This window comes from Chiloscyllium plagiosum, chromosome 7, assembly GCF_004010195.1.
Source record: "Chiloscyllium plagiosum isolate BGI_BamShark_2017 chromosome 7, ASM401019v2, whole genome shotgun sequence".
Classification (NCBI taxonomy): domain Eukaryota; kingdom Metazoa; phylum Chordata; class Chondrichthyes; order Orectolobiformes; family Hemiscylliidae; genus Chiloscyllium; species Chiloscyllium plagiosum.
In genome coordinates this window covers 9,374,553-9,402,336 of record NC_057716.1, presented here as the reverse complement: position 1 = coordinate 9,402,336, position 27,784 = coordinate 9,374,553, and the positions used below count along the sequence as shown (strand labels likewise).

General features: G+C 38.4%; 1 protein-coding gene across 7 annotated transcripts; it reads left to right on the top strand.

Annotated features, from left to right (window-relative positions):
• The first annotated feature begins 1,555 nt into the window (after positions 1-1,555).
• On the top strand, positions 1,556-27,082 carry LOC122551295 (cyclin-dependent kinase 2-like). 7 transcript variants are annotated; one of them, XM_043692986.1, is made up of 9 exons: positions 3,002-3,082; positions 3,524-3,576; positions 9,774-9,868; positions 14,590-14,667; positions 16,425-16,545; positions 19,831-20,001; positions 21,016-21,117; positions 23,827-24,030; positions 26,208-27,082. In XM_043692986.1, exons 4-9 carry the CDS (start codon positions 14,594-14,596, stop codon positions 26,310-26,312), a joined length of 777 nt encoding a protein of 258 aa, XP_043548921.1. In that variant the 5' UTR covers positions 3,002-3,082; positions 3,524-3,576; positions 9,774-9,868; positions 14,590-14,593; the 3' UTR covers positions 26,313-27,082. The 7 variants fall into 7 exon arrangements, with proteins under 7 accessions (XP_043548923.1, XP_043548916.1, XP_043548917.1 ...); XM_043692983.1 differs by having other exon boundaries at positions 2,990-3,576; XM_043692987.1 differs by lacking the exon at positions 3,524-3,576 and having other exon boundaries at positions 3,015-3,082.
• Positions 27,083-27,784: the final 702 nt, after the last annotated feature.

Sequence of the window (27,784 nt, the reverse complement as noted above, 5' to 3'; positions counted from 1 at the left end):
ACCTTTTATAAAGGAGTGAGTCTAAGCTAGGGCTTGTCAAAATTTTGGGGGCACAATCTCCAACTGAGTGCTTACAGCTGTATGATTCCTACAATTCCTCACTTTTTAAGTGAAGTGTGGCCTAACTGGCTCATCTTCTCGGCCTGATTTACAGCCATATTTAGCAATTGAAAAGGGATCACAATGTGAAAAAATTTGGGATGTGCTAATTTAAACTGTACCATAAACTTGTGATTGAGAGGAGAACTGGTTAAACTTGAGGTGAGGAAGGAAAGTAAATTAAATCTTGTTGTCACTTGTTAAGAAAGCAGGTTTCCATTTGTAAGCAACAAACAACTGTGTGCAAAAAACAAAGATTGCCTTAAATATGCAAAAATTAAATTGGTATCATCTAGCCCTGCTTGGTGTGTATAGACTAAAGAATATGAATCCCTGAATGCATTTCAGTGACTCCTGGTCTACCTAGTGCTCATTTATGCTGCAGCCATCCAAGTGAATCTATAATGTTAATGCAGCCAGATCTACTGCTGAGGCTTGGAGAAGGTGAGGACTGCACATGCAGGAGATCAGAGTTGAAAATGTGTTGCTGGAAAAGCGCAGCAGGTCAGGCAGCATCCAAGGAGCAGGAGAATTGACGTTCCTGAAGAAGGGCTCATGCCCGAACCGTCGATTCTCCTGCTCCTTGGATGCTGCCTGACCTGCTGCGCTTTTCCAGCAACACATTTTCAGCTACTGTTGAGGCTTATCTGACACCAGAATGAAGCAGCGAAATTCCAGGAAAGAGGGAATCTCATTTGCTTCACTTTCATATTATTCAAGCCATTACCAAACATGTAGATAGTGTATACAGGTATAATGAAAGTTTGATTTTCTGTTGACACTACTTTGCAGAGTGGAATGGAATTGAACTGTGAAAGAATGAGAGAAAAACTTAAACTGAAATTTGATAGAGATGTAATTTGTGTGCTTGCATTCAGAGAATTCACTTGCATCAAAATGATTGCAATACCAACCATGCAGTTGCTACAATGCATATTTTGTGCTTCAACTTTGTGGAGAATTTCCAAACTATTGCCATTATGGTAGTGGACAGCTCTTTTTCTTTGAAGAAGTTTTCTTGTTGAAATTTAATTACCAGGTGTGGAATTTTTGATTCTGTCACTGACCAGATTTAGATTGTTCATCGAGTTAAATAGATTTATTATGGGAGAAAAAAAATCAACATTCAAAATTTGGCACCCAACAGCCAAAAGCAAGGTGTGCATGCAAGTATATAATCCCGTCATGTCTTATAGCTGAAAACGTAACTTCAAACTACCAGTTATGTAATTGGTAATCTGAAATTGTCTTCAGTGATGGGTTTTGTACTGCTGCCTGCAGCTTCTGATTTGTTTTTATTTAGAATTGGTCAGTGGAAAACTTTAAAAAACAACTTCTAGACTTTTATGTCTATTAAATTCCAATCTTGTGCAATTTATAATGCCCAAAAATTAGGATTTTTAAAATGCTAATTATCTTGTCCCAATTTAAACAAACTTTCCTTTGTAAACATATCTGTTTCAGTTTATTTGAAGATGATTGTACAAATGAAAGAATCTGCATCTGCATTTTCATGATGCCAAAGCATCCCAAAATATGTTATAGTATATGAAGTACTCTTACATAAGGTTACTGTTATAATATAGGAGACAGGTAATCTGTCCTAAGTAGTGTAGAGGAATAATCTAGTTTGGGTAAGTGAGAATATCCTAATTTAAATCCAGGGGATTTTTTTGCACCCAGCTGTTTAAGATTCGTTATGCAATATCCTTTTGTATTTCAGGATAAGCAAAAACTTCCTTCCAGTTGAACATTGGCAAGGAAAAACTGGAAACACACCCTAGTTATAAACTTCAACCCTCTCCCTGTCATTTGTCTGAAAACCATACTACAAACACGTTTGGGATATCACTAAGGTCTGCCTATTTCTACCACCATAACATCCGAGTGTACCCTTGCCTCAACTCATCTGTCGAAAATGTAAAAACAATGACTGCAGATGCTGGAAATCAGATGCTGGAAGAGCACATCTGTCGAAAGTTTCTTCTGTACCTATGTTACCTCTAGGCTGGACCCTTCCAATGCCCTCTGGTCTATAGATTATACTCTATTGTTCGTGTTCTGAACACTGTTCATGTATTCACGCCTGCGCTCGCTAACCTCTTCATCTGATGAAGAATCACCAGACTCAAAATGGTAACTTTGCTTTCTTCCCACAGATGCTGCCAGACCTGCTGAGTTTCTGTCTTTGTTTAAGAACTCCAGCAACCGTTCGGCCTTGTTTTATGATCTGGATGTGTTCCAGGGACTTTTATCACTTTTTTAAAAGAAATGTAGCTTTCTACCAATTTGCTCAGATGTTATTCTCCTATTTCAAATACTGATTTTTTTTTGCAGCATGTAGAGTTCCTTCATCCCTACATAAGCGGTCACCAAACATACGCGTACTCTGTTCCCACCTTCCAGCATTTCGCCCGCAGCATCACATGTTTATGACATTTCAGCTGTTCGTCTAAATTGTTCTTAAATGTTTTGAGGGTTCCTGTATAGAGATTTTATTTTAGTCGGACTGTACAAATTCATTAATTAATCAAAACCGTACTTCCCCTTGCAGTACCTTATCCAACTTCCAAACTTCTGATATGAGGCCGGACGCTGGGACAGGGCGAACTTCAAAATGATGGGGACCTTGATGGCGTCATCACGTTGGCGTCACAGCGAGCCAATAAATTGCGCGTTCTGCGGCGAATGGGCGGGAAAATGCGAGTGTCTCCGGGCAGATTAGTAGCGCGCGGGAGGGAGAGTGGCAGTTGGGATTCGGATGGTAGGGCGCGAGCGTCGCGCGTTGGCGGTCGATTCTCGCCGTTGTTGACAGCAACAACAACGGTGGCGGTAGCTTGAATTCCGGTGGTGAGAGCGGCGGAACCATGGACAATTTCCAGAAAGTGGAGAAGATCGGTGAGGGTACATATGGAGTGGTCTACAAAGCAATGAATAAAGTCACAGGAGAGATGGTGGCACTGAAAAAAATAAGACTGGACGCGTGAGTTATGACCATTAGCAAAACGAAAACTAATAAAAAGTAACTCGCTGACAGGTGACTTTTGTCAAGTCTCGACTCCAGTACTTTCTGCTGATGCAAAACCACGGTGTCTTATTTGGCTATTTGACTGCCCGCACTTAAGTTTTTAAAATCTCACATAAGTTATACAGACACACACATACCTGCATAATGACATGCTCATCTGCTTTTCTGTACCTTCAGCAAAGGAAAATGGTGCTAAAAAGATTATTAATTGTCATCTGAAGATGATTGTGTACACACGTTCATTTTATAGCAATATGCATCCACTGAACGACATATATTTTATATAAAGTTCCCATTCTGAACTTAGCATAATTATAATTTTTTCTTGAAAAGTCAGTTGTGTAAAATCAAACTTCGCTTGGAATTTGTTGCAAATTTGCAAGTTTCATTTCAAAGGTGTTTACAGATCTACACAACAGGTTCATTCCAGCCATACCATATTCAACAAGGTACGTGTGTAGCAATAAATTATATTTTAAAATGGAAATATATCACATGCTCTGTAAACATTGATAACAATTCAAATTAAGACAGAGCAGAATAACAATTCTGATAGCTAACGGTAAATGCAAAGGAATATGAGGTTGATGTTCCAATTTTAATGTCGTAGATAATTTGAATGAAGTTTTGCTATCAATGATTTCAATATGAATTACTTAGACCAATTCCTGCTTGCTAATTAATTCCAGGCATCTATCATTCTGTTAGCACCTTTTTTATTATGAGCTGCCATCTAACCAAATAATGGAAAGACTCATTTAAGAACAGTCAGTTTATAAAGAAAAATCACAGTGACACGTATTTTGGAAAATTCTTGATTACTTAAAGTCATAGAGATGTGCAGCACGGAAACAGACCCCTCGGTCCAACCCGTCCATGCTGACCAGATATCCCAACCCAATCTAGTTCTATCTGCCAGCACCCAGCCCAAATCCCTCCAAACCCTTCCTATTCATATACCCATCCAGATGCCTTTTAAATGTTACAATTGTACCAGCCTCCACCACTTCCTCTGGCAGCTTACTCCATACACGTACCACCCTCTGCGTCAAAACGTTGCCCCTTAGGTCTCTTTTATATCTTTTTCCACTCACCCTAAACCTATGCCTTCTAGTTCTGGACTTACCCACCCCAGGGAAAAGATTTTGTCTATTTATCCTATCCATGCCCTTCATAATTTTGTAAACCTCTATAAGGCTACCCCTCCGCCTCCAACTCTCCAGGGAAAACAGCCCCAGCTTGTTCAGCTCTCCCTATAGCTCAAATGCTCCAACCCTGGCAACATCCTTGTAAATCTTTTCTGAACCCTTTCAAGTTTCATAACATCTTCCCGATGGGACGAAGACCAGAATTGCACGCAATATTCCAACAGTGGTCTAGTCTCCTTCCAATTGGAAAGATGTTGTGAAACTTGAAAGGGTTCAGAAAAGATTTACAAGGATGTTGCCATAGTTGGAGCATTTGAACTGTAGGGAGAGGCCAGGGCTTTTTCCCTGGAGCATCGGAGGCTGAGGGGTGACGGTTTGGACCGAAGGGTCTGTTTCCATGCTGACCATCTCTATGACTCTAGTGGACCCAGCACTGTTCCTTGGTCCTTATTTACTTATGGTAAATGCTGTTATAATTTGAAAAAGATCTTCAGGCGTAATTTTTAGCTAAGAATAATTTTATGTTCAGCATGGGAGTAACATTAGGATAGAGTCTATAAAGAGACATTGCTTTTTATTATGTTTTGCAAACAATGCCACTATCATTTTTTAGATATACATCTTAGCATCTTTGAACTGGGCGTGTCTACGCACACTGGCTGGACCCTTTTACCACCTTACTACCTTACTACCACCTTACTGATATCCCCCCCCTTTGTCCTTATCCTACAGTAAGGCTTTCTAACTTTCTACAGTTCTGCAACACTCTATTAACATTTATACATTACAGGTCCTGAATATACTATCCTGTGAAGCCCTCTATGAAATGTATATGTTTCAATAAGGTCACTTCTCATTCTTCTAAGGGATCAATTAATCTTCTGTAGATTGCCTCCATTACCATTATATCTTACCTTAGATAAGGGGACCCAAATCTGTTCACATTAGCACGAGTTTTATAGCTGGGGAAAGGCAATTACGAAGCTATTAGGCAAGATTTAAGAAGCATAGGATGGGGAGGAAAACTGCAGGTAATGGGCACAATTGAAATGTGGAGCTTATTCAAGGAACAGCTACTGCGGATCCTTGATAAGTATGTACCTGTCAGGAAGGGAGGAAGTTGTCGATAGCGAGAGCCGTGGTTTACCAATGAAGCTGAATCTCTTGTCAAGAGGAAGAAAAAGGCTTATGTTAGGATGAGATGTGATGACTCATTTAGGGCGCTTGAGAGTTACAAGTTAACCAGGAAGGAGTTCGAAGAAGAACCATGAGGGGACATGAGAAGACATTGGCGGATAGGATGAAGGAAAATCCTAAGGCTTTCTATAGGTATGTCAGAAATAAAATAAAAGAATGACAAGAGTAAGATTAGGAGAAAGTGAGGATTGCAGATGCTGGAACTCAGAGCTGAAAAATGTGTTGCTGTAACCGCGTAGCAGGTAAGGCAGCATCAAAGGAGCAGGAGAATCGATGTTTCAGGCATAAGCCCTTCAGGAATCAGTAAGATTAGGGCCAATCAAGGACAGTAGTGGGAAGTTGTGGAATTAGAGGAAATGGGGAAACGCTAAATGAATACTTTTCATCAATATTCACACTAGAAAAAGACAATGTTGTTGACAATACGGAGATACAGGCTACTAGACTAGATGGGATTGCAATTCACGAGGAGGTGTTAGCAATTCTGGAAATTGTGAAAATAGATAAGTCCTCTCTGGGCCGGAAAGGATTTATCCTAGGATTCTGGGAAGCCATGGAGGAGATTGCCGAGCCTTTGGCTTTGATCTTTATGTCATTGTTGTTTACTGGAGGTTAGCAAATGTTGTTCCCTTGTTCAAGAAGGGGAGTAAAGACAACCCTGATCATTATAGACCAGTGAACCTTACTTCGGTTGTGGGTAAAGTGTTGGAAGGGGTTATAAGAAATAGGATTTATAATAATCTAGAAAGAAATAAGTTGATTAGAGGTAGTCAACATGATTCTGTGAATGGTAGGTGATTGTCTCACAAACCTTATTGAGTTCTTTGAGAAAGTGACCAAGCAGGTGAATGAGGGTAAAGCGGTTGATGTGGTGAATATGGATTTCAGCAAGGCGTAAGATAAGGTTCCCCACTTTAGGTTATTTCACGGAACATGGAGGCATGGGATTGAGGGCAATTTAGCAGTTTGGATCAGTAATTGGCTAGCTGAAAGAAGACAGAGGGTGGTGATTGATGGGAAGTATTCATCCTAGAGTTCAGTTACAGGTCATCTATTTTGGGTCCACTCCTGTTTGTCATTTTTATAAATGACCTGGATGAGGGCATTGAAGGCTGGGTTAGTAAATTTGCAGATGACACTAAAGCCAGTAGAGTTGTGGATAGTGACGAAGGCTGTTGTAGGTTACAGAGGGACATAGATAAGCTGCTGGGCTGAGAGGTGGCAAATGGAGTTTAATGCAGAAAAGTGTGAGGTGATTCACTTTGGAAGGAGTAACAGAAATGCAGAGTACTGGGCGAATCATAAGATTCTTGGTAGTGTCGATGAGCAGAGAGATCTCGGTGTCCATGTACATAAATCCTTGAAAGTTGCCACCCACTTTGATAGGGTTGTTAAGAAGGCATATGGTGTTTTAGCTTTTATTGGTACAGGCATTGAGGAACCATGAGGTCATGTTGCACATGTACAAAACTTTGGTGCAGCCACACTTGGAGTATTGCGTACAGTTTTGGTCGTCACATTATAGGAAGGATATGGAAGCTTTGGAAAGGGTTCAGAGACGATTTACTAGGGTGTTGCCTGGTATGGAGGGAAGGTTTTACGAAGAAAGGCTGAGGGACTTGAGGCTGTTTTCATTAGAGAGAAGAAGGTTAAGAGGTGACTTAATTGAGACATATAAGACAATCAGAGGGTTAGATAGGGTGGACAGTGAGAGCCTTTTTTTCCTCGGATGGCAATGGTTAGCATGAGGGGACATAGCTTTAAATCAAGGGGGTGATAGACTAGCCAACTTTAAGGGCATTTAAATGGTCACTAGGTAGGTATATGGATGAGAATGGAATAGTGTAGGTTAAATGGGCTTCAGATTTGTTTCACAGATCGATGCAACATCGAGGGCCAAAGGGCCTGTACTGTGCTGTAATGTTCTATATTCTAAATTATCCTAGGTGGACTAAGTAGTAGCTTGTATAGTTTTTACAAGACTTCCTTGATAAAGACTGATTTGGAGATGCCGGTGTTGGACTGGGGTGTACAAAGTTAAAAATCACACAACACCAGGTTATAGAACAACAGGTTTAATTGGAAGCACACTAGCTTTCGGAGCGACGCTCCTTCATCAGGTGATAATGGAGGGCTCAATCCTAACACAGAATTTATAGCCAGAATTTACAGTGTGATGTAACTGAAATTATACATTGAAAAACAGGCAGTTTTTCAATGTATAATTACAGTTACATCACACTGTAAATTCTTGCTATAAATTCTGTGTTAGGATTGAGCCCTCCATTATCACCTGATGAAGGAGCGTTGCTCCGAAAGCTAGTGTGCTTCCATTTAAACCTGTTGTACTATAACCTGGTGTTGTGTGATTTTTAAATTGATAAAGACTATTATTCCAGTTACCTTCCTTATTATCCACTGAACCTGTTTGCTAGCTTTTTGTGATTTATGCATGAGGACCCCCAAATGCCTTTGTGCTGCAGCTTCCTGCAGTCTATTTAAATAATACTGCCTCCATTCTTCTGCAAAACTTCATTTTCCACATTATATTCCATATACCAAATTTTTGACACTCACTCACTTAACCTGTCTATATTTCTCTGCAGACATTTTGTGTCATCTTCACCACTTATCTTCCCACCAATTTTTGTGATACCACACTCATTTGCCTCATTTATGTCATAAATATATATGAAATAAATAATTGTAGTCCTGTCACTGATCCCTGTGGTACTTCACGCAAACAAAGAGATGCAGGTTCATAGTTCCTTGACAGTGGATTTGCAGGTCGAGAGGGTAGTGAAGAAAGCTTGCCTTTGGTATGCTTGCCTTTATTCATTGAGTTGGGGTATCATGTTGCGTCAGTATAGGGCATCAGTTCAGCTACTTTTGGAATATTGCATTCAATTCTGGTCTCCCTGCTATACGAAGAATGTTGTGAAACCTGAAAGGGTTCAGAAAATATTTACAAGGATGTTGCCAGGGTTGGAGGATTTAAGCTATCGGGAGAGGCTGAATACCTCTATACGGTCACCCCTCAGCCTCATATGTTCCAGGGAGAATAGCCCCAGCCTATGCCACTTTTGGAGTACTATGTACAGTTCTGGTCACCCTGCTATACAAGGAAGATTTGTAAATTAGAAAGATTTACAAAGATGTTCTGGGACTGGAGGGTTTGAGTTACAAGAAGAGGCTGCATAGGCCATTACTTTTTTACCTGGAGTGTAGGAGGTTTAGTCTGATCTTTTAGATATTTATTAGATCATGAGAAGCATAGGTAAAGTGAGTGACAAATGTCCTTTCCCTAGGGTAGGGGTGTTCAAAACTAGAGGGCATATTTTTAAGGTGACAGGAGAAAGAAAATGAAATCTTCATGAAATAAAACTGTTCAGTATTAAATTATCCAGTTAAGGCAGCTTTCATTGAAATAGCATACACGGCATTTTTCTCCCATCTAGTAGCTTCTGAACTCCTGTAGCCTTAGGTTATGGATTACACCTTCATCTGCAGCAAATTCATTACCTACATTTTGCTGATTTCCACTTGGTTTTTGACAAGTATCAAAATGCTCTCTCTCCTCTTAACAACCCTTCTCCCGTTTTATTGACCTTCTACCCATTGTAGACCATTTTCCTTCCAACGTACCTCCTGTCTCCCTTTGTATTCACTTTCCCAACTTTATGGCTTTCTATCCTTCTGGCATGCCAGCTTTGCTTCATATTCCACCTGAGCTATTGTTGAATCTTGAGTGTCCCTCTACTTCCACCCTTCCTGATTGTTGGTCCTTATCTTCTCACTGCTGCTTCAATTACAGGCTGCTTGTTTCACATGTTTGCTGCTGATAAGCTCATCAAAGATTCTATTACCTTTCTCTGATTGGTTGTTACCATGATTGAATTTTACTGGGAGTTTTGGTGTCTTTCAGAGATGAATTTGCCCACCTCTGGCATGTGTTTTGACTGTATTAATGAGGTGAATTCTTAAATCCTGCTACTTGATCTTTGGTCACCTTGATTGTCACATTAATGTAATCTATGACTTCCTGCACTTTGGAATCAAATCTTCATAGTGAATCTGAAGGCTGTCTTATTCTGAATAGTTTCAAATCAGTTGCAAATTGAATAATATAAGTGGCTTCCCTATAGAATGTGCATTGCTTATGTAGGAAATGTCCATGTGCGTAGGAGATTGAAATCTTGCAGGACACTCCTGTAGATCCCTGAAAGGAGGCAGAAGCAAAGAAATGCAATGCTGTTGTGATCTTAACCTCAACCTGGCCAACTGTGCATATCTTTCTCCAGGTGACAAATCCAGAAAGCTGATCCTCAGTCAGTGTGCATTGTGTTGAGGATATTGCCTTCAGTGAGTTCGAGCTCTGTGTTCATCTCTATCTTTGGTGAGCAATGATGGTGGTGATTTTGATATCAGTACTGCTCAACCTGTTCCTATTATCAAAGGTCTGCACTAAAGCTGAGAAGGCCAACAACTGGGAAGTATAGATAAAGTAAAACTAAGGTCTGAAATTACCTAAGGTCTTGAAAGTTATCTCTAAAGCAGTGAAATTGCATGCTGAATAAGACCTGTGAGCAAAAGCTTTTAACTTGATTCAGTATTTGAAGGCTTTCCAATGCGAATTTCATTGACCCATCGATTCCTGCACTGCAATCCCCTGGCGAGTTTCAGATAGCCTGAGAAACCCCTGTACTATGCAGTTTGACCCAAAATGCAGGTTTATATCTTCAGTTAATTACATTTTGGTAACCTTTTTCAAATCTGCCTATCCCACTGGGCTAGCAGGCCTTGAAACGTGCATAAGTTAATGAGTTTGTGTCAAAATATTGACATGCTGCAATTTTGCCTTCTTTAACTCCCAGCATCTACTGTTAGCTACTATAATGTGTTGTATCCACATTTATAATGGACCTACCTTGTAAATTTGGAGGAGCTATTTTACTTTAAATAGTAACAGAAATTGCTGGAGAAATCAGCAGGTCTGACAGCATCTGAGCAGAGAAAACAGTGTTAATGTTCAAATGAAGTGATCCTTCTTCAAAACTAAGTTTTGCATCAACTAGCTTCTCTGCTTGTGCTGCATAGAACATGCTATTTCCTATTAACTTCGCGAGTTAATTTGGTTTAAATATTTCTATTGAACCATGAAAGTAATATTAAATTAAAAATGTGATGTAAGAATAGGGTTGGTATTCATGAGTTTAAAATATGGTGAAATATAGCTGTATTAAAGAGGCAGTTGTCCCCATTCAGCTTCAACTACAGACTGCAGTTGTTTTTGACTTCAGGTATGCAATGACATGCTAGCTCATCAAAACAGGTCAATTTACACTAGAAGGAACATAAAAGGAACTACTAAAGTCTTAAGAATGAAGAAAAGAATAGTTAGAGGATCAAACCGACCAATTAGGTACCAAAAAGGAAATTGGTGGAAATAGTAGGCCTAGCTCAGCAACTGAATGAGCACGCTGGCTGTGTATTCACGAATTAAGATGTTGCTAATGTTACAATAAAGAAGGAGCTTGAGAAATTGGATAGGAGGAAAATAGATAGAAATAAATAAATGATTGGAACGACTCAAAGTAGTCATTTTCCAGCCAGAATGGATACATCTTAGGTTGATGAGAGAAGCAAGCATAAAAATATGAGATTCTAGTCACAATCTTTCAATCCTCTTTCAATACTGATGTAGTGACAGATGAATGAAGGGTATTACATCTTTGAAAATAAAATAAATAATCAAGCAATCATGAACCAGTCATCCAAATGTCAGTCTTGAGGGGGGTGAACATTATTGAAACCATGATTGCGATAGAGTTAATTTTCAGTTAGGTTGTCATTTATTATCTCATGATTTTCTATGTAGCCGTATTAAAAACAAAAACTTGCAAACATGATTGAGTTGATGAAATTAGATGAATGATGAAGATGGTACTGTTGATGTTATGTATGTGGATTTAATAAGGTGTCCTGTTCTATTCTTACATATTACCAAAATTAAAGTCCATTAGATTAACAAGTCCTGGCAGTCATAGTATTGATACAATATTGACTATGGGACAGAAAAGAGGAAATGGTGGTGAATGGATATTTTGCAGAATGAAGGGACATATATTGTGGTGTCCTTTAGGTATAAGTATTAGGATCACTGCTCTTCTAATGTATATTAATAATCTGAGTGTAATTTAAACGTTTGTAGATGACACACAACTTGCAAATGTAATAAACAGTGAGGAAGAGAACAGCAAACTTCAGGAGGAGATAGACTCCAGAAAACAACAAATACACAGCAAGTCTGAGAAGCGTGGAAATTCATTCTGGAAGAAAGAATGAGTATAGGCATTTAAACTAAATGATACACTATGATTGCCCATTATAGTGAAGAAGGCATTTGGTATGTTTGCCTTTAGATTAGATTACTTACAGTGTGGAAGCAGGCCCTTCGGCCCAACAAGTCCACACCGACCCTCCGAAGAGCAACTCACCCAGGCCCATTCCCTTACATTTACCCCTTCACCTAACACTACAGGCAATTTAGCATGGCCAATTCACCTAACCTGCACACCTTTGGACTGTGGGAGGAAACTGGAGCATCCAGAGGAAACCCACGTAGACAACGTGCAAAGTCCACGCAGTCAGTCGCCTGAGGCGGGAATTGAACCCAGGTCTCTGGCGCTGTGAGGCAGCAGTGCTAACCACTGTGCCACCGTGCTGCCCATAATGCAAAGAGGCCTTTATTGGTCAGACCATTGAGACGGTGGCACAATGGTTAGCACTGTTGCCTCACAGTGCCAGAGACCCGGGTTCAATTCCCGCCTCAGGCGACTGACTGTGTGGAGTTTGCACATTCTCCCCGTGTCTGTGTGGGTTTCCTCTGGGTGCTCCGGTTTCCTCCCACAGTCCAAAAATGTGCAGGTTAGGTGGATTGGCCATGCTAAGTTGCCCGTAGTGTTAGGTGAAGGGGTAAAATGTAGGGGAATGGGTTTGAGTGGGTTGCGCTTTGGCAGGTCGGTGTGGACTTGTTGGGCTGAAGGGCCTGTTTCCACACTGTAAGTAATCTAATCTAATCTAATTAGAGTTGGGAGGTCATGTTGCGGTTGTAAAAAACATTGATTAGATTAGGTTCCCTTCAGTGTGGAAACAGGACTTTGGCCCAACCAGTCCACACCGACCCTCCGAAGAGTAACCCACCCATACCCATTTCCCTCTGGCTAATGTACCAAACACTATGGGCAGTTTAGCATGGCCAATTCACCTGACCTGCACACCTTTGTGACTGTGGGAGGAAACCAGAGCACCCAGAGGAACCCATGCAGACACAGGGAGAATGTACAAATTCCACACTGCCACCCAAGACGGGAATCTCTGGCATTGTGACACAGCAGTGCTAACCACTGAGCCACCATTAGGCCACTTTTGAAAATATTGTGTGCAATTCTGGTCTCCCTCCTATAGGAAAGATGTTGTGATACTTGAAAGGATTCAGAAAAGATTTACAAGGATGTTGGCAAGGTTGGAGGATTTGAGCTACAGGGAGAGGCTGAGTACACTGGGGCTGTTTTCCCTGGAGCATCGAAGGCTAAGGGGAGGCCTTATAGAGGTTTATAAAATCATGAGGGGCATGGATATGGTAAATAGACAAGGTCTTTTCCCTGGGATGTGCGAGCCCAGAACTAGAGGGCATAGGTTCAAGGTGAGAGGGGAGAGATTTAAAAGGGACTTAAGGGACAGTGCTTTCATGCAGAGGGTGGTATGTGTATGGAATGAGCTGTCAGAGGAAGTGGTGGAGGCTGGTACGATTGCAACATTTAAAAGGCATCTCGATGTTTATATGAATAGGAAGGGTTTAGAGGGATATGGGCCAAGTGCTGGCAAATGGGATTAGATTAATTTAGGATATCTAGTGGGCGTGGATGGGTTGGACCGAAGGGTCTGTTTCCATTCTGTACATCTCTCTGACTTTTACAAAAACTGCAATTTTTGAAAGAATCGAATAATTTTATTTTGTTCTCATGTTCAGCCCTGAGTAGTGTTGTAGAGCAGAGAGACCTAGGGGTTCAGGTACATAATTCTTTGAAATTTGCATCGCATGTGGACAGGATGATTAGGAAAAGGTTTAGCACGCTTGCCTTCATTGCTCAGACTTTTGAGTATAGGAGTTGGGAGGTCATGTTGAGGTTGGTGAGGCCTCTTTTAGAGTATTATGTGCAGGTCTGGTTGCCTCTTATAGGAAGGATATAATTAAAGTGGAGTGGGTTCAGAAAAGATTTACCAGAATGTTGCCAGGAATGGAGGGGTTGAGTTAAGTAAATAGGCTGGATCAGCTGGGACTTTCTTTCACTTCAGCATAGGAGTTTGAGGGGTTTATAAAATCATGAAGGATATAGATAAATGAATAGCAAATGTCTTTTCCCTCAAATGAGGGGAGTTAAAAAACTAAGGGGCATATTTTTAAGGTGAGAAGAGTAAGATTTATAAAGGATATGAGGGGCAAATGTTTTACACAGAGTGTTCAGTGTGTGAAATGAACTGTCAAAGCAAGTGATGGATGCAGGTACATTTACCATGTTTAAAAGACATTTGGATAAGTACATAAATAGGAAATGTTTGGAGGGATATGGGCCAAACGCAGACAGGTTGGACTAGTTTGATTTAGGAACATAGTCAGCATGGGACGAGTTGGACTAAAGGGTCTGTTTCCATGTTGTATGATTTTTCTCACTATTCAGGTTGATCTTTGTAACATATTGGAAGTTCCAACCAATACTAATATAATTAAAAAGTTGGGAAATTAATCATTAGATCACACTGTACTGCTTGTTGGGTAAATTATAACATCTGAATTTCATATAGAAACCTAATAGCACAGAGAAGCACATTCAGATTATTAAATTCTTGTGAGTTCTCGATCGATGAAGCTCATCAGTCTCATTGACTCACTGTATTCCTATTACCCTGCAGATTTATTTCTTTTTAATGCCTATCAGTTTTCTTTCCAAATAAAAGGTGTACAAGAAAACAAATAAACGATTGCTGAAGATCAAACCAGCATCTGAAGTTGACGATGATGTGCTCATATTTTAAACATGTTTTTATATTTTATAGTGAAATGGAAGGCGTGCCAAGTACTGCTATACGAGAGATATCTTTGTTAAAAGAATTAAATCATCCAAATATTGTGAAGTAAGAAAAATTATTCTTGTTTTTCAGTCTGAATAGGCAAAGTTCTGTGCAACAAGGAAATATAGATAGCTCAGAATAGCATTTATAAATTTTTCAAAAATTGTAAGCTTTTTTGTTTACTTTTCGTTAAATATTTTTTGTATGTTTGACTGTAACTTGTGGAAGTCGATTATTTGTTGAACCATCCTTTATTAACACATATTAGGCAACATCAGAAGTTGAAGACATCTCTTTCAGATTACTAAGTCCAGTCAAACTTCATTGATAACAATCTTATGGAAGGAGGAAAATATTGTTAGCATGGCTCAAGAAATGCCACACAAGTACTTGTTCTATGGTTAATATTAACAGCAACAACTGAGGTCAGCAATTTGAGAAAAAATAAAAATGTTGTGTTTTGCATATGGGTATGAGAGACAATATTGTCTCCAAGAGGTCTGGTGATCCCTTTTGTGTCAGCATTTATTTTCTATGTGAAAGTGTTTTAAGTTTCCATATAGGACATAAATGTCATAACCCCAAGATGCCCTTCTAGCAGAGAAGAACATACGCTTGTGCCTGCTTTGCAGTTCTCCTCTCAGCTTCAAACTCCCTCCATTCCAAACTTTTTTTTAGCTGTCTTTAATTTCTTGACTTTACTGTAATTGCTGTTCCTCCAGGCTTGCTTTTCTCTTTCTTACATTCAACTTTCTTTTCCTGCTACACACTATGCTTTGATCCAAGATTTACTTGCCATGTACGTAGGGCACATATGGGGATGTTTCTGGTCCTCGTAAATCCTGAAAGTGTTTCACATCACATTGATCAGTCATCTGGATTCAATTTTAATTAGAGCTATATATGAAATGCTTTTTTTGTGTGTGCCCACGTACCTGACTGTGGAGGAACTTAACTGATAAAGCAATTGGTTGGTTTTGCAGTCATATTTAAATGATGCTGATGAGCAGATTAGAATATATTGACTGCAAGACTAGCATTTAGGGGAAATTAAACTAGAGTTTCTGATATAAAATCAAGAACTGTGGATGCTAGAAATCTGAAAAAATACTTGCTGGAGAAATTCAGCAATTCTGACAGCATCTGTGTAAAGAAAGCACCGTCCATGTTTCAGGTACAGTGACCCTTAATTAGTTCCAATGAAAGTTCACTGAACCTGAAATGTTAACTGTGCTTTGTTTACACAGATGCTACCAGACCTGCGAGTTTCTCCAGCAATTTCTGTTTTTGTTTCAGCATTCCTGATTTTAGTGAATTCACATTAACTTTATCCAGAACATTTGATTTTGTGGACACAAGTTAAGAACTGATTTGGTTGTAATGCACTACATGATGATGCACATTCTATGGTTTTGTATTTGACTGGTTGCTAATCAGAAGGCTACCTTTGGATATATACAATGAGATGAGCTAATGACTTCAGGAAAGAAGGAAAGACACCTGAGCATGGATGGGGAAAAGTCTATTTTCTGTGAAGTTTCCATATATTCTTTAATTATGAGTCAGAATAAAACAAAACAAAATAAAAATAATAAAATAAAGCAGGTATAACAGATTCAAGAGAAGCTAATTGTTGGATGATATAATTTGTACCATGCTGCAATTCTAAAATTTGCTAGTGTTTAAACGTTTTGATTGGAGACTGAGATCATGGTAAATTTCTACTTTATATTTGAAATTCGCAATAGCATGAATTTGAATCGACTGAAGCATAGTATTGTAACAAGCAGTCATAATTAATATGTATACTCTTGTCTTAGACTGTTAGATGTTATCCACAGTGAAAAGAAATTGTACCTAGTGTTTGAGTTTCTGAATCAAGATCTGAAGAAGTATATGGATTCTGCTCCTCCTACTGGGCTCCCTTTGCAATTAGTTAAGGTAATTAAGAATTAAACTTCGACATAATTTACGCAGGCTTGGATTATCATGCAGATTTTCATGAACCAAATGCCAGTTCCACCATTTTTGACTAACTTCTCCCTACCAGCTCTTCTTCATGATTCAAACCTGGCACCACGTTCATTTTGAGAAGATATACAGTTGATATTTTCCCAAACTTTTGCCAATATGTAGCTTACGTCAACTACAACCAGAAGTACAAGCGTAGAGATGTTTTGATTGCTTTTTTAAAACATTATTGTGCCTCACAATTTGCACAAATGCAAGAATGAATAAAATTGTGGAATCTGACACAGAGAATTATGAGAATAAACACATAACATAACATTCTGTGGCACCACACTTTAGAATTTTATTTTATTCTCTTGAAAAAGCATCACTGGCAAGGGTAATATTTATTACTGTTGTGAACTGCTGCTGTCTTTGTATAAAGGTTGTTAGTTCCAGGACTTTGACTCAGTGATGATTAAGAAATGGCAATATATTTCCAAGACAAAATGGTGTGTGACTTCAAGACAAAGATGGGACTCTCAGCTGTAGTATTCAGCTGAATAAGCCTTGGTAATTTGGTGCAGCAGATCTGATTTATGGTATCTTCTTCATCTAGTAGTCCCTCAAAATGAAGAGGATATTTGGCACAGAGTATAGTTAATGACAAGAACCTAGGCGAGGCTGGTACAATTGCAACATTTAAGAGGCATTTGGATGGGTATATGAATAGGAAGGGTTTGGAGGGATATGGGCCGGGTGCTGGCAGGTGGGACTAGATTGGGTTGGCATATCTGGTCGGCATGGAGGGGTTGGACCGAAGGGTCTGTTCCCATGCTGTACATCTCTATGACTCTATGGTTCTTTTAACACTGGAAGGTTATTGCACTGCAGCTCCCACATGGTTCTGACTGACCATGAAACTCTCCCACTGTTAGCCCCGGCGTTTGTAGGTTGGTAATCAATCTGGTTGTCCACGTCATGAATGCGCCTTCAGTAGAAACACAATTCAACAGTGAAGAAGACACTGAATGTTTAACATAGTAGAAAAGATGCCAATAAGCAGATGTCCTGAATGGTGTTGAATTTTCTGGGTGTTATTAGAATTGCAGTTCATTGAGCTAAGTGAAGAGTTTTCCTAGCTTGTCCCTGGACAATTATAAAAAGGCTTTGGATTTCAGGAAGTGAGTCATTTGCTGTAGAGTACTCAGCCTCTGACCTACTCTTGGAGCCACAGTCTTAAGGAGGGTGATCCAGGTACATTTCCAGTTAATGATGACCTCCAGAATATAATGTCAAGGGGAAGTGGTTAGAAACTCTCCTATCGGAAATGATCATTGCTTGGTATTTATGTGGCACGCTTATTCTTTGCAGTTTATCAGAACAAGCATGAGTGTTGTCAAAGTTTTGCATCAACTCTAATGTTCCATCATCTTAGTCTTTCTAGGTTTCAATGAGAAATAAACACTAATATTGATTTGGTTTTAACTGAAATGTCAGGCATACATGTGGGCTGAATTCTATTTTATAAAGAACTTGTTCGACTTAGACTTGCATTTGATTTAATTGTCACTGTGTCAGGCCAATCCAGTAGCTTGGAGCCTTTGGCAACCCTGTCATTGCCATTCACCAATGCCTGAACACAATTAAAAACCATCCAGGCACCCATCTGATCAGCTTCACAGTTTCCCAGGTCCTGCATGGTGGATAGTACACCGCCACCTCTCAGAATTCTTAGTCAATCATTGGCCTAAGCTCACAGTACTAGCAATTTCAACAGGAACAGTGGCTTCTTCCACGACTATAGCTATCACACGGAGGAGGAACAATCAGGTTTATCCCAGGTAAACTGGGCAGACTCATTGGGTCCAGTCATGTAGGTCAGGAGTTGCAATGGGAATTGGGTGTCCAAAGGAGAGCCAATTTAAAGAGAAGAATGCAGTTTTCCTATCGAGGCAGCCCTTGTTGCCAACCAGTCACATTGAGCACAGATGCCCAAGCAGGAGAGACTTTGCGCTCAAACCACTCATTTTACTCAGATAATGTGGCTACCTGCCTCTGTTACTGCTGGTCAATGCTGCAAAGATCGGAAGAATACTAGAAGATTAGGAAAATCTTAAAATAGCAAAAGATGATTAAAAGAATACAAAGAGACTGAAGTTAGAATATTAAAGTAGACTTGCTGCTAACATAAAAACAGCCAGAGAGCTTTTACAAGCATATGAAAAGAGAGTAGCCAAGCTTTGTTTCATTTTAGAATGAAACTTGTGATTGTAATAGGAAACAAAGAAATTGCAAGACTTTAGAACAAGTGTTTTGTATTTTTTTCATCTCAGGAGACACAAAAAGCACCCCAAGAATAGTTGAAAATTAAAGGCAAAAAGGAGGAAGGAACTCAAAACAGTGAATCACTATCACCAGGAACAGATGTAGAAATCATATTCACCCAAAGACTGACAAAGTACCTGCACCTGATGAACTCCATCCTAGCGTCTGAAATAAAAATGGCAGTGAAGATAGTGGATGCATTTGTTTTTAAGTTTCCGGTATTCTTTAGATTCCAGAAATGTTTCAAAGAATTGAAACATAACAAATGTCACACGTCTATTCAAGAAAAGAAGCAGTCAGAAAGCAGGAATCTATAGCCCAGTTATCCTATCATCTAGCATCAAGAAAATGCTATTGTCAATAAGTTCGTAAAAGCCAGCCTCAGTATCATTAGGGATGGTTTTGAGAAGTATTAATTTATTATTAAGACATTTTCAAGCATTTCTTTATTCTTCTATTCAATTGCCTGGCAGTTGCTGAAACCATCATATTGTACCAACTTCCAGTTAATTTCTTCACAGCATTCAGACTTAATGTTCGATCCAGTCATTCCACCTCCAATAATTTTTTTTTGTATGTGATGTTTCAGTTAATTAACAACTTTTTTGCGATTGGCACAAATATTAATTCCTGAATCAAAATGACTACGTTGTAGGGAATTTCACACTTTCTTTGGAGAAGAGGACTGCCTAATATATCTAATTAATGCAGGCATCAGATTTTAAAAAAAGGTCTGCAGGCATCAGGAATAAAACATCCTCTGTCAACAGATTATACATTTATCCTGGAGCCATTGGAGCAACTTTGTTATCTCAATTATGAACATGCACAGTAAGATTTACTTAAGATTTGTAATGCATTGACAGGATGATAAAACTGTGAAATTTGTTAAGAATGTTTGAATAATCTTTTTCTGAATGTTCACATAACAAAACACCTTCTTGTCAGAGTTATCTGTTCCAGCTTCTACAAGGTGTCGCCTTCTGTCACTCTCACAGAGTCCTCCATCGAGATCTAAAACCACAAAATTTGCTCATTAATGATGCTGGTGCAATCAAATTAGCAGATTTTGGATTGGCAAGGGCTTTTGGAGTTCCTGTGCGCACTTATACCCATGAGGTAATTATGATCTGTGCAGTTTTGGAAGTGGTTAATAAAGTTAAGATTTGAGGTGAAATTTTACCCTCAGTATAACTTTTATGGATTTAGCCCTTTCTCACATGTGGCATTTTAAAAGGTTGCTCAACCAATTAATGTGCATTTTTCAATATCAGAATGCTGCAGGATTTTGATTTGGAAGCTTAAGTGGACAGCAGTTTGGGTGTCAGTCTTAATTGGTCACTATGGATAATATACTGCACAGGATCAACTATTCAGTGAGATAGTGTAGATGAGGGGAATTGCATTACACTTTAACTTCTAGTTTCAAAATTCAGCCAACAGGTCAAGAAAGATAAAAAGTGACTTTATATTTATCAATCCAAAATATAGTAAAAGAATAGCAGGCTCCACTTCTTCATTACCAAAAGGCTTTGAGTCACAGGGATCAGTTAATCGGCAACAGTTTATCATAAATTTAGGTAGATAATGCTAAATCTGTTACAGTCTTGTTTTCCTGCCCTAGGTAGTGCAAGGACCGACTTCATTATTTTATTTATATATCAACTATTGAGCCACATACAGACCTCAGTAGCAATAAATATTTACATTTCTAAGTAATCACTGAAAGCTGCTGATAGTTTATGGCTCTTGAATAGTTTTAAAATTTCCCACCTCAGGCAACTTCTATGTGGAGTGTGTACATTCTCCCCGTGTCTGCGTGGGTTTCCTCCGGGTGCGCTGGTTTCCTCCCACAATCCAAAGATATGCAGATCAGATGAATTGGCCATAGTGTTAAGTACATTAGTAAATATAGGACAGGGAAAAGGGTATTGTTGGGCTACTCTTCAGAGGGTCAGTGTGGACATGGGGGGGCCGAAGGCCTGTTTCCCTACTGTAGGGAATCTAATCTAATCTAGTGTCAGTGATCAGTCAAATATATATTTAACATGTTTATGTCAATTATTTTGTGAATTAATCTTTCTAAATTTTTATTATTCTTTGATTATATATCCTTATTGATTTCACTTTTAGGTTGTAACCTTGTGGTACAGAGCACCAGAAATTCTAATGGGATGTAAATTTTACTCAACAGCAGTAGATGTTTGGAGCATAGGATGCATCTTTGCAGAAATGGTATTTATATCAGAAATACAACTAATGTGTAAAATATGTTGTTTTTACGTGTATTTATATGTATGTGTGAAATATATATTTATTTCTTCCTACTATTTTAAGAATTTTTTTTCCTTTTAAAGTTTGAGGAAAATAAAAACACACAAAAATGTGACAAAGGATCTCATTGCTGAAATGTCACCAGTGTATCTGTTAACGGTCTTGAATACATTTTGCTCCTCCCATGTCAAAGTTACTTCCTATACTTGGTAATAGACCATGCATGGGATTTTTGTTTTGGGTTTGGGATTATGAGATCAGGGTCCTGACTGCCTATCAAGTCAAAAATAGTCATCTGACATAATTTTTAGATGAATGACAAATTAATAGCCAAAGTGCATGTTTGCCATCTCATTAAACATGCTGGACAAATTCTTGACACTAGAGGACCAATAGCAGATTCTCCAGCACAAAGACAAAGGAAGCTTGCTAGTCAGGGGGAGAGAGGACACCTCACAATGGAAGCATCCTCTCAGCATTTCCAAACGTTTTGAAAACTAAAATGGTCACAACTGTAAGACCACTACTGTGGAGGGGACTGCAGACACACCTTTGTGCATTGTCATCAGTGCAGAGATGAGTTGAGCAAGTGGGTTAGCTTACTATGGAACTCTAGCCATTAGACGGAGGCCATTTTCTATCCCGAGCATTATTTGGCCACTTGACAGGCCCCAGATGCCAACTGGAAAATTCCTCTTGGTAAAGGAAAAGGGCATTAAGTAGACTCCTTAGTCATAGAGTCATAGAGATGGACTGCAAGGAAACAGCCAACTTGTCCAACTTGTCCATGCCAACTAGTTATCCTAAGTTAATCTCGTCCCATATGTTTGCATTTGACCCATGCCCTTGTAAACACTTCCTATTCATATACCTATCCAGATGTCTTTTAAATGTAGTTGCCTAACTAGCACTGCACCTCCAACTGAGCCTCCTTAAAATGGTCTGAGGCAGGAAATGCTGACGATTAATGTGCTGCCCTCTGACAGCAATTTTTCTGCCTTCACCTGCCTCTGGGATCAATTGAAAATTTGGTCTCCTATATACCAACATGTTACAATGTATAAATTCCATGTCAGCATTTATAATGGGAATTTTCTGTTCCAACACATTAAGGTTTCCCTGTCATTTTATTGTTGGATAAATTAAGTCATCCTTGAAAAACTTTTAGTAATTGAAATGACTAATGCATGACTGGATATTTCTATAGTTGGAAACCACTTTCAGCATTTCTAATCAGTTAACAATTACAAAATTTCTCTGTGTGCAACCCATGTATCATGAGTGTGTGTAATTTTCAACATATCATGCAATGCAATTTGTGTGCAAGCATGAGCTGAAAATAGGAGTGATTTTTCTTCCATGAAGATTTTAGTCACTTCCTTTTAAAGATTAGATTCCCTACAGTGTGGAAACAGGCCCTTCAGCCCAACCAGTCCACACCGACCCTCTGAAGAGTAACCCACCCAGACCCATTTCCCCTCTGACTAATGCACCTAACAGTATGGGCAATTTAGCATGGCCAATTCACATATTTGGATTGTGGGAGGAAACTGGAGCACCTGGAGGAAACCTTCAGACACGGAGAGAATGTGTAAACTCCACACAGACAGTCACCCGAGGCTAGAATTGAACCTGGGACCCTGGTGCTGTGAGCCCATAAAGACTTTAAAGAAACTAAGAATTTATTTATACAAGCAACTTTTACATTATCAACAAACTTTCAATCGTGTACTATTCACAAGCAATTTCTGTTATCTGAACAGTTGTAGGTAAGTATGAGACCTAGGGAGATATTTTATATAAATTTGGACACTGTTCATAATACCATGATCTGCCCAATGTTCCCAGACCTTCCCTTTCAGTACTCCAAATAGTTCAAGGCTCTGGAAACATATTCAAAATCTTCAGGACCCCATGGTGCATTTCCTGCTGTTCCAAAATGCAATGACTACTCCAAAGTATTCTTGGTACTACCACTCAGCATAGCATTCTGTTCTCATAAAACTATGACTGACAGTGAGCAATAACGCAGAAAACCTGTTGTGTGTAAAAATATTTGACATACAAATTTCATAAGCTTACTTTGATCTTATGCTAGCTAATTATTTTATCAGGTCTGTGGCTTTTGTGATTTACTCAGATGAGAAAACACCCAGGTTTGATTCCAGTTCCTTTCTATGTTGGCTGGTTTGAACAGCAGCTTCAGTCAGTTCATTACAGTCAGCCTCAATACTGTCATGGATGGAGATTGGGGAGCTGGGATTGAGTGGGAAAGCAATTTGACCTTAAATTGACTTCCAAAGAAGATCCATATTGAACTTGAAATATTAAGCTGTTTCTCATCATAGATACTGCTAAACACATTGAGTTTCTCCAGCACTTTCTGTTTTTATACAAAATCTTTCATTTGGACATTATGTAAAAATATTTTGGCCTTGGATATAGTGTCTTTTGTAGTCTAATAATTTGTTAATACCTATGTAATCTCATGGATGAAGTATAAGAAATTGGGTGAAGAACTAGGATGCAGTTGGAGCCCTTGTCCCAATGTCAGATTTCATTTTTCAGTAGAGAAAGTAAACGAAGAGGATAAAATCAATATAATTTCACAGATCTATGCCCTATAACAATCACCTATAAGATTTATATGAGTTATTTCTTCAATTAAAGGTCACAAGAAAACCTTTGTTTCCTGGAGATTCTGAGATTGATCAACTTTTCAGGATTTTTCGCACACTTGGTACACCAAATGAGGCTGTGTGGCTTGGGGTAACACAGCTACCCGATTACAAAGCAAATTTCCCTCAGTGGGTAAGACAAGATTTCAACAAGATACTACCCAATCTGGACATAGATGGCAAAGACCTACTGATGGTTAGTAGTACATCCCAATACATTATTATAACTTATTTTCAAAAAAATACTTTATTCACATAATTTGTAAAAATACATTACATAACAGTTCGATGTTAGTATTAAAGTACAGTACAATTCAATTACTTTCAATACAGTTGAAAGTACCTCACTACCCATACAGTTGCCTCACTACCCATACAATTTCAGATTAAATTTATAACATATAGTCCATGTTAATTATTTAGCCCAAGGTATCTTACATTTTGTTCTAGCCTTCTCAGTGTACCATGGCCACGGGGCTTAGACTGCAATCTTTCCCCATTCAGTCTTTATGTTTGCTACCCCAAGCTTCAGAGTGTCCCTCAATAGTCTTGAAGTTGCAATATCTTAGTCTACAACTCTCAATCATGGACAGCTACTTGCTTTGGAAGATGGCACTTTTCAGGCAGACCAAAGAGCATGTTTCACTGTGCTGATGGTCCTTCACAGCAATTGATGTTTATCTCGGCCTTTGGTCTTGGGAACAGCCTCCAGAGCATAAAGACCTGTATTAAGGGGTATATACATTTATAAAATGATGTAGATATTGGCTCAAAACTTTAAGCTATAACTTTATATCAGTACCCTGTTGCTGATCCACTGAAAATATATGTAAATGTCAGCAAATAAGTTGATCTTTGCCATCTGGAAAGATCTCTCCCAAAACAGGGTTAACTTATTTGCCAAGTAAAAATGCATGGGTGTGAATGGTTACCATGTTTGTTGTTTGTTCTGCGGGGCCTGCTCTGTGTGAGCATACCTTAAACTCCTGCACAGGTTCATAATACACCCCGTATTATCTGCTTGATCCCTTATACCTAGTTGTAAGATACCGTAAGTAAAACATTCATTTCTTGGTGAAAAATTGAAGCTGACTAATGCAAGTATGACCTGTTGAGGGGTTTGACTTATACGTCAAACATATAATTATGCAAGAACATGATTTTCTTGGGTAAAAAACTAGATGTCTTATATGCCAGGCTGATTTATATGTTATAATTTGATCTATTGGGTCTCACATGCTAAATTATGGTTCTAGTACCCAAGTACAGGAATTTGAATTGTACCAGTGTTTCTCCTTGTGGTTCAGTAGAACAAATTACAGAATTTCTTGCTTTTAAGAGGACAGCGAAATAGGAAAGACACACAACATTTAGATCTGTAATTGTTTTTAAAAAGTACAACATCAAATTTATCAAAATATTAAAAAGACACATGAGATTGTAGGTTTTATAAATAGGGATGGAATTTGACACTGAATGATAGCATACATGTTTGATAGCTGCACATTTACATCTCCCAAATTTTGCTCTATATATTCAACATCTGTACCATAGAGTATAAAAATAATTGATCTTGAACTTGTTCAGATCATTTGGCAGATTGCAGTAAGAATTGTATATATTAATTGGTACCCATACGAAAGTCCAGAGCATGAAAAGTTAGGAGAAGAGATTGACTAATATAACACTAGGATAAAAGCATTTCAGAATGTTAAGAGTTGATCTGAAATATATTCAAAATAATATATTCAAAAAGAGTTTTAACCAATGCATAGGGGAAAAAATTATCTGCTTGTGAATGAATGAGTGAACTTACAATGAGCAAATAATCCAAAGGGGTTTGGAATATATTTTTATGAAAAGGATTGATTAAACAACAGTAAAGCAGAAACTGTGCTAACAATTTTTAAAGGGAAATATCCTAATATTTAAAAAAGAAAACTTCTAAAGGGGAAGGAGAAAGAGCGGGGGAACTAGATTGAGTGCATAATTATTTCAGAATATTAGGCTGGTTTGATTCAGTTGGAAGCATTTTATTACTTTTCTCAACTTACATTTCTTGTGGTTAAGTTGTTTCACAATAGTTTTCTGACACTTTTAGATGTTATTAATGAGCTCACATGCGTTTAACGACATGCTTTTCTGTTCTTGACATGATAAGATTCCTGATTCTTTTTCATACTTGTTTGTAATAGATTTAGGTTGAATGTTGTGTTCTTGAATATTAGTTCTCTATGGGGAATTATATATTTTTTTAATTATCAGAAGTGCTATTATTAATCAAGCACTAGAAGTATCTATCTGTGTTCCTGTTATCTTTAGTGACCATTGTGGGGAAATAAAGTTTTTGAAAGGTTTCCTTTTCCTTTGTAGCAAATGCTCCAGTATGATCCAAACAAGCGGATTTCTGCAAAGGTTGCTATAAGTCATCGATTTTTCCGTGATGTCACTATTCAACTGCCACATTTACAGCTGTAAATATTTGGCAATGGTCACTTGGAAGAAAAAGGAACCATCTCAGTTTTCTTGCTTTATCACTTCAACTTGAAAACATTATTTTCTTAACTATCATAATTTGCAAAATTGTACTTGTAGAGTATTTTGGCTAAAGCTTAGACAAGTCTGTCATAAAATTACTAAACATTAGTCATAAATGCTTAAGATGACATGTAAATACGTGTATGATACTAGGTAGATAGATTAATAGATTTAGTTTCAGTTATAGATTATTAGACACTCTGTGCAGTTGAATCTGTTGTTAGATTTGAAATCCCATTTTTGTAGAAAGTTTTGAAATATTACAAGTGAAAGGTCGATATTTCACAACAGATATAAATCAACATGGAATGTAGGAATTTACTTTAGAGAAGTATTTTTCACAATGATCTCTTGAGATTTTACGGCATGTAACAATTTAAAATTTCTGAGGATTTCCTTGTTCCCTCAATAAAGGTATTTTTATGGCAACCTGAGAATCATGGTCATAGACCACAACTTCAAATTTAAAGACCTGCTCTCAATCTCATTGACATTCAAATTTGTTTCACCTCGGGAACTAACTCATATGTACCTAGTCTTTTTTTTTTCAGATCATAATCCCTATAAACTTCCTTTGACAGTGAATCTTAATTTTTGTCCTTGACCTGTCACTTTGCTTTGTGTGGTACATTTAGGAGCGGCACGGTGGCTCAGTGGTTAGCACTGCTGCCTATGTGGAGTTTGCACATTCTCCCCATGTCTGCATGGGTTTCGTCTGGGTGCTCCTGTTTCCTCCCACAGTCCAAAGATGTGCATGTTAGGTGAATCGGCCATGCTAAATTTACCGTAGTGTTAGGTGGATTAGTCAGGGGTAAATATAGAGGGTAGGGTTTCTCTTCGGAGGATTGGTGTAGACTTGTTGGGCCGAAGTTGCCTGTTTCCACACTGTAGGGAATCTAATCTAATATCCAGTGTTCCTATGGCCAATTCATTTGTTTTGATACTTTCTCAAAGGACATTAAGCATTCCTTAACATCCCTTTCATCAAACTTTGGTAGATCCTGAGCAAACTTAAACATTTCTTTATATGACCTTAGATTATGACTGGGATTCTCCCCATTGGAGCCCTCATCAGCATTTTCAACATGTACTCAAGTTTCTACCAATACTTTAGAATTTTAATTTTTTTTAAAATTCTATCTACCTTTCCCATAACTTTTTCTGCCCTTTGAAATTCCATCTCTAGCTTTTTCACTTTTTCATAATCAAAATGCTTAAACTGTAACTCAATTTTAACTGATTTTAATGCTTCACTATCCAAATAACCCTGGTCTCCCTTTATTTATAGTAAACCACAGTGCTGTGCTAGCCCTTTAAAAATGTTTGTAGTCTTTATTTTAGTGGCAATTCCATTAACTTAATTAATTCAATTAACCTTTTTTTTGTAATTTAATAATAAAATGTTGAAGTTG